This window comes from Stegastes partitus, unplaced genomic scaffold (genome assembly GCF_000690725.1).
Source record: "Stegastes partitus isolate 25-593 unplaced genomic scaffold, Stegastes_partitus-1.0.2 Scaffold1029, whole genome shotgun sequence".
Classification (NCBI taxonomy): Eukaryota; Metazoa; Chordata; class Actinopteri; family Pomacentridae; genus Stegastes; species Stegastes partitus.
In genome coordinates, this window is record NW_007578760.1 from 3,966 (window position 1) to 14,902 (window position 10,937).

The following is a 10,937-nucleotide window of genomic DNA, read 5'->3' on the forward strand; positions in this document are numbered from 1 at the left end:
GTTCCATGATCAAAGGTTCATGTGGTGAAGCGTACCTCAGATTATTTGGGAGTTCACACTGTAGAGTTGTGGGCAATGTTTTTGGCACTGAAGTGGATAGAAGAAAGCAAACCAGGAAATACAGTCTGACATCTTTTATTTCCAGCCGTCAAGAACCAGATTTTATAAGTACATACCAGAGTCATACAGCAAGGTATGCATTTCAAATATATGTGGGTACTGGCACATGTAGGTATAAAAAGGAATGAGGAGTTGGATAAATTGGCTAAACAAGCACTACAAAAGGATACCATAAATACACACATTTCAGTAAGTAAATCAGAGATTGAAACAATAATCTGGAATAAGTCAATGGAGGAATGGCTGGGGAGGTGGGACAATGAAACAAGGGGAAGGTTTTTATATAGCTCTATCAGCAACATAAAGTCAACAGACAGGAATATAGGAAGGACAAGGAGGGAGGAGGTAATATGCAACAGGCTTAAATTAGGGCATTACAATTTAAACAGTGCACTACACAAAATACAAAAACATCCAACTGGTTTATGTGAGCGTTGTCTGTTAGAGGAGTCAATAACACATGCAACCACAGAATGCACCAGGTACAGCCAAGAAAGACAGCATATGAAGGAGTTGAGAAAGACTGGAATACATGAAATCAAGGTTAAAACTTTGATGAGTCTGTCAAGTGGGCTGGGTTAAAGAGTGTTTTTTGAATTCATTAGACAAACAGGTTTATAAAATAGAATTTAATCTCTGCTCCACACTCCAGAGCAGAAGGTGGCGGTAATGCACCTAATAAACTGGTTGCCAACCGCCGTTAAAACACAAGAAGAAAAGAAGAAGCGAACGCAGAAGAAGAAGAACTAGAAGAAGAAGACGACGACGAAGGCGAAGAAGAAGATGTGCGCATGCTCCGTGCTGTCAATCTGACAAACTTGGGACGGTGAAGACGGTGAGTTGTGTATTTGACGTATCTGTTCCGGCAGTGTGTTTTCGTTTAAAGACTACTGCTTTACCTGAACCAGACTGCCGGCTGGGCCCGCTCACCTCCTCCTGTGTTGTTGTCGAGCGGCTAGGAAAGTTCCGCTAACTTCCTGGCTGGCTGCCCGGAGGCTCCAGCTGCTGTCGCATCGCTGCATGATGGAAACCAGAGGACCAGGCGTCTCTCTGGTCTCTCATGTCAGGTGTCAGTAAGAGCAAGTGAAATTAGACAACCTTTACAGGATCCTGAGCTAAGTTTAGCTAAGCCTCCATGTTTCTGCTCTTGTTCACATCAGCCAGTCAACTCATGCTGAGCTGGTAACTCGGATGTAGATGTGACAAACGACGGCTGACTCACACAAACATATTCAGGAACCAGTGAATCTTCGTTTTAGAGGTTTTTGCCCAAATCGCTGCACGTTTAATTGCATTTTAGTTCCCATTTCCTTTCTTCTGACTGCTTTGGCTCTAATTGTAGCAGCTCTGCAGGACTTAGCTGAAAGCGACGTTTCTTGGTGAATCACATCATGTCGTCGTTTGTTAAGGTTTGGTGACAGTTTCCACCCCTTGACAACAGGTCATGCTGACTTGCAGGTTTGTCCCTGTAAATCACTGTCCCAGTTAGTGTTCATCAGCATGCTGCAGCCTGTAGCTGATCAACTCAGTTACTCAATCCACAAACACAAGTCCTCCAGCTGGACGGAGGGATTCTGTGTGTAATCAGCAGCTCTTTTCTTTTCAGAAACATTTTAATGGTCAACATGACGACTTCGTGGAGTGACCGTCTGCAGAACTATGCTGATGTACCAGCCAACATGGATGGAGTGGCCATGAAGAAGTATCGACGTGAAGCTCACCACAGGTACATAAAGGATAGCAGAAAACAAAGCACCTCACAAGGTTTCAGCTTGGACAAGGCTTTCTGTTACTGACACAAAGGTTGTAGTTAGAGTGATCTTAAAGTCTTGCTATTTTTGATTGATGTGTTAAAGTTTTCAATTATTGTACATTTGCACCAAGTCAGAAATGCTGTGGATTAATGCTACAGAATAATGACGTGGCAAATTCACATGCAGTTAAGCAGTTTCTAAATGAGTACTGCAGCTGGAAGATACACTTATTGTAGATGTGTTTGCTAAATAGTCTTTTGAAAAATGCTTATAGTTTTGGAGAATAGAGGGTCAGAGTTTGTTAATGCATAAATGAGTCATGTGGCGTTGTGCTGGCTGGTCCGTGGAGATCACCCAGATACACAGTGACTACTGACTTGCACATCACTGCAACAGGGTGAAAAGATAAACCACTGGAGGTCAGCAACAGCTAAATGTTCTGCTTCTGTAAAGCTGATCTTGAAAGCCATTCGTATCTTTCATGAAAAAGCAATGTAGTGTTTTGTAATAATATGATTATAATAATAATAACAATAATTGTAATAATGCTTTACATTTCAGCGCAGTTACAGTTTAGCATAATGTTTGTTGAGTGGTGCTGTCTTTGTTATGTTTCATCCTGTCATGTTTGCCGTTTCAAATTCATTAAAAGTACCCATCCAGATTCAGCCCACTATGAGACAGAGGAAGGGATTAATTCAGTTTAAAGGTGCTGGTTGTTTTTTAGACCTGACCAGCTGGCATTATTTCATTTGATCTTTAGTGGTAAGGCGAACAATAATGCATGGATTTTCTTAATGTCTTAACTACACAATGCACAATTTTTGTTGCTGCGTTTAGAAGAGATAAAAACCGATACGGAAAAGCATGCAGTGTAACTGTGACTGCTAACTGAAGTTATTACAGAACAACTTGTAATGTAACCTGCACAACCACCAGTAAAGAAAACAGTTTGATGCTTTTTGGTTTGTATGATCTTCATGGCTTTATGTGACAATGTAGCTGTGAGGAGTTCTGTTTTTCGACTGTCACTGCGGTCACTTGTGTTCTGACACCAGCAGGATGTGACCAGAAGCAGAACTGGAAGTTAGCGTCTGACTGAAACCTGTAAAGCAGGAAAGCTGCAACTGTTTTCACAGTTGGTAGCAGACTTTCTGTCCGATAATTGTAAATAAATAGTTTAAATTAATCGCACAGATTCAGATTTCCTTGTGAAAACATATTAGTGACTGAATTGTTCTGCTGCTGATTATTATTACACTCACTGGCTTTTAAGCTCTGGGCCGTTATTTCAAACTGTTGCATACAGTTAACAGAGGGTGAAACTTGAATGTGCCTCAGTACCGTTGTAATGCTATGGAGGATACCAGAATGTCTCAGGTGGCAGATTTGCTTATTTTTGGCATATACCTGTTGTGTCTTTTGTGCATACATAAACTCTTAGTTTACGCTGTAGACATGATTTTATAAATGAGGTCCTGGGTTTTATCAGAAAGGGCTCCTTTGATTACATTGCTTCAATTTCCTTGGCATTCTGACTTATTCTTTTATCACATAGTTTCTGATTTAAATCAGAAGTTGCAAGGTAAGATAAATGAAGGTGGGTTAGGTCAATGATATTGTCTAAAATATTTTGATTAGAATTTTCTTTTTTGTTTGTTTTCCTGAACTTTCCTGGAGTCAGATTTCTCACCGGGTACTGACTTGCTATACAATATGGACAATCTGCTGTGAAAGACAGCATGACTATGTAAGATGAGTGATAAGACCAGCAGCCATGAGTTCAGTGGTAATACTACGTGTATTTTCTATTACAAAGCTTTCCAAGGGATCTGGCTCAAAACCATCCTGCAATGAGGTATGCCAACATTTTGTTGTTGAAACAAACTGTGACTACTGACTAAATGACTCTTCCATGACATAACGTGATTCTTCATCAAACTCTCATGGATCCATACTGACACCGATTGTGAGCTAAGTTACTCCCTGTAAAGACAGCAGCTGGTCATTGTGGTTTCTTGGTGTTGCATTTTCCTTCTTCCTGCATCTTTCCTTTTAATCCTCATCTGTTTTTGTAAATCTGATGTGATTTTTCCTTCTGAGTAGAGACACAAATCCAGTGTGCAGTCTGAGCAGAGTCCCAGATTATATGTTTGCATTGTATAATCTGTATGTCTGCCTATAAGCAGTATGCCAAGAGGAGCAAGAAGCTACCACCGTACAACATCTGTGTCAGCCTGTTTGTTCTGAGTTACTCTCATAGTCAGACATTTGCAGGTGATAACAGCCACTGTTGGCAGCAGTTCTATGAAAACAAATGTTACATGTTTTGAGAACTGGACTTTGGCACAAAGTCTCACACCATCAATTACACAACTGAAATGATTATCTGACAGAAAACTAACATCAGTCATTGCCATAACTGATCAGTTGTCTGAGTCATTTATCATGCAACAGTGCCAGACATTCTCGGATTCCAGCGTCTTCACTGTAAACATTTTCTGTTTTTCTCTCATTTGTCACTGTGAATTGAAAATCTTTGGATGTTGGACTTTTGGCCAGACAGCAAATGACCAAATGATTAATCAAGTAAATTCTATAATGATTAGTTGATCATTAAATTGTAATTTTCTGTAGTTAAGTGTCAAAATCTGCAATTCTATTCTTGTTCATATTTTTAGTTTTGTTAATTCAGTATATTCTGTATTCCTAAATTCAGTAATCAGTAATCTGTTCTGTATATCACGTCTTGTTGTGGTGCCAGTATATGAAAATCAGTTCAGGTACTTGTCTAAAACCATAGACACAGCCTTGAAGAATGTCATCACTGGTGACAGTAATTTTTTTTTTTTTCAGATTTTTCAGTGCTAACTTAGATTTCTGTAACACGTATTTAAATATTAGATCTTAAAATCTCTGAAAGTCATATGTGCTGTACATTTGGAGGGAAACAACAGGCTCTGCAGAGCTGAGGGGTTTTTACAGCAGATGCACAGAGCCCTGTTTAAATAACCAGAAGGGATTGCATGTCTCTTGGTGTTGTGGTTGTTAAGTTTTTTTGGAGTGACTCAAACAAAGCTTGCATCAAAACCTGACTTCCTGTTGTTCTTGAGTTTTACTCCAGTAGCTCAAACTCTGAGCCCAAAATTTATTGAGAAACTGAGTGAAAATGTGTGACAGACTGATTTGTCCACTCTTCACTATGAAGTAAATGTGTGTTGTAGGAAATCTAGGTTTTCTAGCTTTAACTTTAATCTTCTATTTGTCATGCATTGATTGACATTACTTTCCTTGCCTTCCAGAGTGTTTGTTAACCGAAGCTTGGCCATGGAGAAGATCAAGTGTTTTGGTTTTGATATGGATTACACTCTCGCAGGTAAGTGTGTTCAGTTTAAGCCTTTAGTTGTCAGCCACGATAAACTCATAATGATGACACTGTAGGGGCTTGAACCTGGACTCTGAATGTCCTGACACTGATTCCCTCACTCATTTCGATACAGGTTGGTTTGTTGAAGAAATGGCAGTTGGTGAAATAGGAAAAATCTATATGTTACACATTTGGAGTCATAATTGATTCTTTTTTGCCACACACTGCAAGTCTTTACATAAAAGTAGCTAGTAAATAAGACCAGTAAAAACATCAAAAATGAAACAGCAAATTTACACAGAAAAACACAGTCGTACTACATCATATCCTGTTGATGCTTTGCCCGTCATTTATTTTAACTACTCAAAAAATAAATAAAATAAAAAATAAGAGGCTTTGTCTTATTTTGTCTCATTGACAGACAATATTTCTTATAATGCAATTGCAAATGTCTTCTTTTTTTTCATCTTATTTACATTGGGCTGTGCGTGGGAAGGGAAAAACTCCCCTTTTAACAAGAAGAAACCCAAATACAGAAGCAGACTCTGGGTTGGTAGCCATCTGCCTCAACTGGTTGGGAAGAGAGGAGAGCAGTGAGGGAAAAAAAATGAGCATTTAAGGAACGTTAAACTATGAACACGGACCAGGTTGGCAAGGGCAGTAGCCAGAGATAAGAAATCCAAGCATTGTCTTAACATAGCTACCTAAGCTTAGCTACCTAAGAAAATGTTGTATGTAGAAGATGCTACGATATGGTGCTCTCTGTATGTCATTGTTGCATTGTTTTTTTTTGTATACTGCCTTCATTAGAGTGAGTTATGTGTTGTTAACATAATCTCTCTTCCTGTCTGTCCAGTATATAAATCTCCTGAGTATGAGTCACTGGGCTTTGACCTGACTGTGGAGCGCCTGGTATCGATTGGATATCCACAAGAGTTGCTCAACTTTGTCTATGACCCTTCATTTCCCACCAGGTGGGTTTACAAAGCCTTGTTTTTTGACATCAGTTTGAATACTGACTTAATATTTGAATACCAGTCTAACAAATTGTCACTCTCAAGTGTGCTTCAAAGTGTTCCTGTCTTCACCCACCTGTTTGCATTCTTCTTAGAGGTCTGGTGTTTGATACCATGTATGGCAACCTGCTCAAAGTGGATGCCTACGGGAACATCCTCGTGTGTGTGCACGGCTTCAACTTCTTGAGAGGGTGAGGTCCACTGCTCCCTCTGGGTGGTCAAGAAGGCAGTTATCCACGTGGTTAGATCCTTCCATTATCTCAGATTATTCACTCATCTCAGAAACCTGACTGAACAGTGAACATCAGCAGAGACCATGTAATGTCAGTGAAATTCACTGACATGTATCAGAGACAGTAATAACCACTGGTGCTGAAGTGAGCAGTTACCTAATTGAACTAATCTAAAATTGGACTGACAGCATCATCACTGAATTCCTCATAAGGTAACAACGTTCACAACTTTGGTGCCTACTACTTCAGCCACATCAGATTGGAAGAGCAACTCATCATTGCATTCTTTCACAAACCCACACTGCACAACTGCACTTGCAACTGATGTGTTTTTCAAGGATTCAAGGCCTTTATTGGTCACAAACAAAGTCATTTTTGTAAAAGTTAGGGCTTTTATCTATAAACTGTACTATGTGGGAACTAAAGAGTTGAACGTGGGTGAATGATCATAGTTTTTCTCTACAGCAGTGTTTCTTAGGAAGCTAGATCTTGGAATGTCCACTAGCAACCGACTTTCTGTAATAAAGTAATGAGAGATGGGAGATGAGCAAGTATGTAATCAGTGCTTAACAGTCTATCTGTAGGAAATTCTGTGCCAATCTGTCCACGACATATGAAGATACATTTTTAAAATGTTGGAGTGTGAATGTCCAAGTGAAAAGATGTTTAGGTGTCTGGTTTATACACAACAATCAGATGTTATATGTGAACGTCTGGCGTATAGTCTAGTCAGAGGTTTAAACAGGCCAAACAGCTTGAATTTACACTTGGTAAAAGAGTTCTAAAAAACGCTTTCCAACTGTTGAACAGCGTACCATGTGTTATAATAGCACATGCACAAAACACACATGCGAGTATCAAGCATGGGCTGACAAGATAAACTCTAATTACCACTGCAAACAGAGCTCATAATGCATTGTAATGCAAAAAAAAAAAATGCTCTGTGGAAAATGAAAGTCTTGTTTCCTGTTTTGACCTTCCTCATGACTTACCACCATCTCTACGCAGACCTGACATCCGAGAGATGTACCCCAACAAATTTATTCAACGTGGAGACACAGACCGCTTCTACATCCTCAATACACTTTTCAACCTGCCTGGTAATGAAACGAATCAACACAACTCCTATACACGATTCAATATCTTACAGTTAAAACTGAGGCTGGTGTCTTTAAGATGATGTAAGAATTAAACGTATCACGGGGGTCGTGCGTTGCTAAACTTAATTGTGGGAGCAGTGCCACCTCCTTCAGCATTCAGTTTACACAGACAAGCTCCAAACCACTTTTAGCCTCTTTTGGAAAAAAGAAAAAATACACAATAGTTCAATTATTAAAGCTTGTGTTTCCTGAAACAAAAAGAGTAAAAGGAGAATTTAAATTTTAGCTTCAAGATGTAGAAAATAGGCAAAAAATGATGTTCTGCTATTTATTAAAATAAATAAAGGAAGTAATAGTGTGCAGGTTCACAGACAAGGCTGTGGATATGGTTCAACTGACTTCTTTACATTATTATTTTGTAGCACTAAATGCATGTTGATATTTCAGTCTATAATCAGATTCACTGTCCTTTTCCTTAGAAACCTACCTCTTTGCTTGCCTGGTGGATTTCTTCAGTAACTGCTCCAGATACTCAAGGTACTACATATTCCCTTTTAAATAAACAATGCTGTCTATTTTAAGGAAATGAAACTGGTTGGAATTTTATGTGACTTTCTGAGTAAGAGTTTGTTTAATGCTTTAGTAATGTACAGAATTTCAATGTAATTTCCATACCTGGTCTAATAATCTCTCAGAAGCTGTTTTGGCAAGAACATATGGGAAACACTGAATTTGTCATTTTGATGCAAACTGTAATGTTAACAGGATTTTACTTGTCCCTGTAGCTGTGAAACTGGCTTCAAAGATGGTGACCTTTTCATGTCCTACAAGAGCATGTTCCAGGACGTCCGAGATGCTGTAGACTGGGTTCATTTCAAGGTAGAATCCTTTCCCTTCCGTCATTTAATATCCTTCCAGTCAGTTGTAGCCCATCTTCTTCAGGTAATGCTCAGTTCCTTCACAGTCCTAAGGTGTCCATTATTTTCTGTTGGCAGGGGTCCTTGAAAGAAAAGACAGTTGAAAACCTGGAAAAGTACGTGGTAAAAGATGTAAGTTCAGAAACGTGATAAGGTCTGTTTATATGTCAGCAGCTTAGATTTGAACTTCATACCTAGGTGACAAACGTTATGTGTTTCAGTTTTTCCCGCGTTGATCTTTGTTGTTTCTTTTTCTCCACCAAGCCGAAGCTTCCTCTGCTTCTCAGTCGCATGAATGAAGTAGCCAGAGTGTTTCTGGCCACCAACAGTGATTACAAATACACAGAGGTAAGCTGAAAGGTAACAGTCAACATGTTAATGTATGCTTAAAGAATTTTTTTTTAAAAAGGAAAAAAAGGAATGAAACTGACATTTTCTCATTTATCCACGCCCAATAACCCATGACACGTTAAAGCCACTTTAGGAATTGTTGCAAGTTTCCTAAATGGGTCATTCCATCTCAAAACATTAGGCGCCTTCTGTTTGACCATGTTGGAGTTGATTTATTTATTTTTTAATCATAAACTATTGATCAAATCACTGATAAAATGGTATCTGTGATTTTTTTTGATTAACATGTCAAGTACATTATGCGATCAAATTAGTATCTTCCTATCTCGCTATCCATACACCAAGCTCCGCTGGACTTTCTAATGCTGATGACATTTTCCTAAGAGAATTTATTGGTCAGTAGGTTAGTCAGTTTCATATGCGCTGATCTCTTATCTGGGACATAAGCAGCTGTGGAGCAGGTTAGCCATTTAGCATAAATTACCATGGAGATGTACAGCAATAACAACCAAACCACTGGAGTAACAAAAATTCAGAGTAAAACCTGAAGCTACCTTGATAACCTCAAACTGTGTTTCACAATACTAGTCCCTGGTCTCTCCACAGATGTTATATAGGCCTTCAATCTGTGCTTTGGCTAGGCGACTCAAGGACAGTCAAAGGATTGTCCTGAAGCCACCGAGCAATGTCTTGACTGTATGAGGTGTTGTCCTGAAAGTAAATCATCCCATCAGTTTCTGGTCGCTACCCTCTTTAGGAAGTTGTCAGATAATGAGCAATGCCTGGTGTTTACCTGACAGTGCTTGGAGTCTGAATAGTTCGATTTTTGATTCGTCAAATCAAAGAATCTTTTCTTCATGTTCTCAGAATACGTTAGAAGCCTTTTTGCACACTCCATATAGCTCCATACAGCAATATAGAGTTGCTTGACGGCCAGGGTTTTAAACTTGTCTATTTTACACTTAATGGGGTAACTTTACTAGTCAAGTCTTATCAATGGTTTTCTGCCTTTGCCCTGTCTAGGTCATTGGATGTATGGCTTAATTTTTTACCGTACATGCAGCGTGAATTCCAGGATCTTTTATACTCAGAGGTGCATGTTTTTCTTAAGTCCAGTCAAGGTCTAGACATATCTCAAGGATTGTCAAAGTACACAGAAGTGCCACAACAAATGGAATAAATAATTTTGTTCATGAGATATTCTCATTGTTATTTTTAGTTTGCAAAAATTGCTAAACATGTTCTCACTTTGTCATAAGGAAAAAATGGCAGTTTGTTTCACTGATAATTCAATTTAAAAAACTGCAAAAAGTGAAGGCATCTGAATACTTTCTGAGGTGACTGTAGTTTTCCTTTTTTATATGTTGAATGTATGAGCAACTCTCCTATCTTCTTCCAGAAAATCATGACCTACCTGTTTGACTTTCCCCATGGGCCAAAGGTAACAGTGATGATTTCATGTGTAAAATGTCAAGCAGATGTGAACCGAACTACCTCACTGAGAAATTTCTGTAACAGATAGTATATGATCATTGTGTGTTCAAGAATGAAATAGAAACAATGGATGACAGATGAAGAAGATAGTGTCAGTGGACATAGCATTGAAATCCTGACGTGTGTGTGTTTTTTGCAGCCCAGCATGCCCCACCGACCCTGGCAGTCCTACTTTGACCTGATCCTGGTGGACGCCCGTAAGCCTGTGTTTTTTGGAGAGGGAACAGTGCTGCGGCAAGTCGACACTGTGAGGGAAATCTGCATTCACAACATGCCATATTCTGATGACATTCATGTACAGCTATTTAAAAATGTTGACTTGGTCAAACTCCTTTTTGCTGTTTAACATAAATATATAGTAGATGAGCATGTGACGCAACCTTGGTTTCTTTCAGACCACAGGTCGGCTGAAGATTGGTACATACACTGGACCTCTCCAACATGGCATTGTCTACTCAGGAGGTGAATAAGAAACATTCTCCAGCTCATATGGTGGTATTCAGGCAAATGTTAGAAAACACCTGAATCTTAGTGACATTTTCTGAAATAAGTGTTTGTTTACATCAGGAATGTAGAGCAGGATTG

The 10,937-nt window shown here is 39.1% G+C and overlaps 1 protein-coding gene across 1 annotated transcript in view; it reads left to right on the forward strand.

The window, feature by feature from the left end:
* Positions 1-1,069: 1,069 nt before the first annotated feature.
* The window catches only part of LOC103367222 (cytosolic purine 5'-nucleotidase-like), a 20,257-nt gene continuing 10,389 nt past the window's right edge, over positions 1,070-10,937 (forward strand). The window contains exons 1-13 of the mRNA XM_008295191.1: positions 1,070-1,578; positions 1,727-1,846; positions 5,177-5,250; positions 6,098-6,215; positions 6,353-6,448; positions 7,499-7,590; positions 8,070-8,127; positions 8,376-8,469; positions 8,586-8,639; positions 8,772-8,855; positions 10,258-10,299; positions 10,492-10,599; positions 10,748-10,814. Coding sequence (XP_008293413.1) covers positions 1,565-1,578; positions 1,727-1,846; positions 5,177-5,250; positions 6,098-6,215; positions 6,353-6,448; positions 7,499-7,590; positions 8,070-8,127; positions 8,376-8,469; positions 8,586-8,639; positions 8,772-8,855; positions 10,258-10,299; positions 10,492-10,599; positions 10,748-10,814 — 1,021 coding nt within the window. The 5' untranslated portion in view covers positions 1,070-1,564. The remainder of the gene's footprint in view (positions 1,579-1,726; positions 1,847-5,176; positions 5,251-6,097; positions 6,216-6,352; positions 6,449-7,498; positions 7,591-8,069; positions 8,128-8,375; positions 8,470-8,585; positions 8,640-8,771; positions 8,856-10,257; positions 10,300-10,491; positions 10,600-10,747; positions 10,815-10,937) is intronic.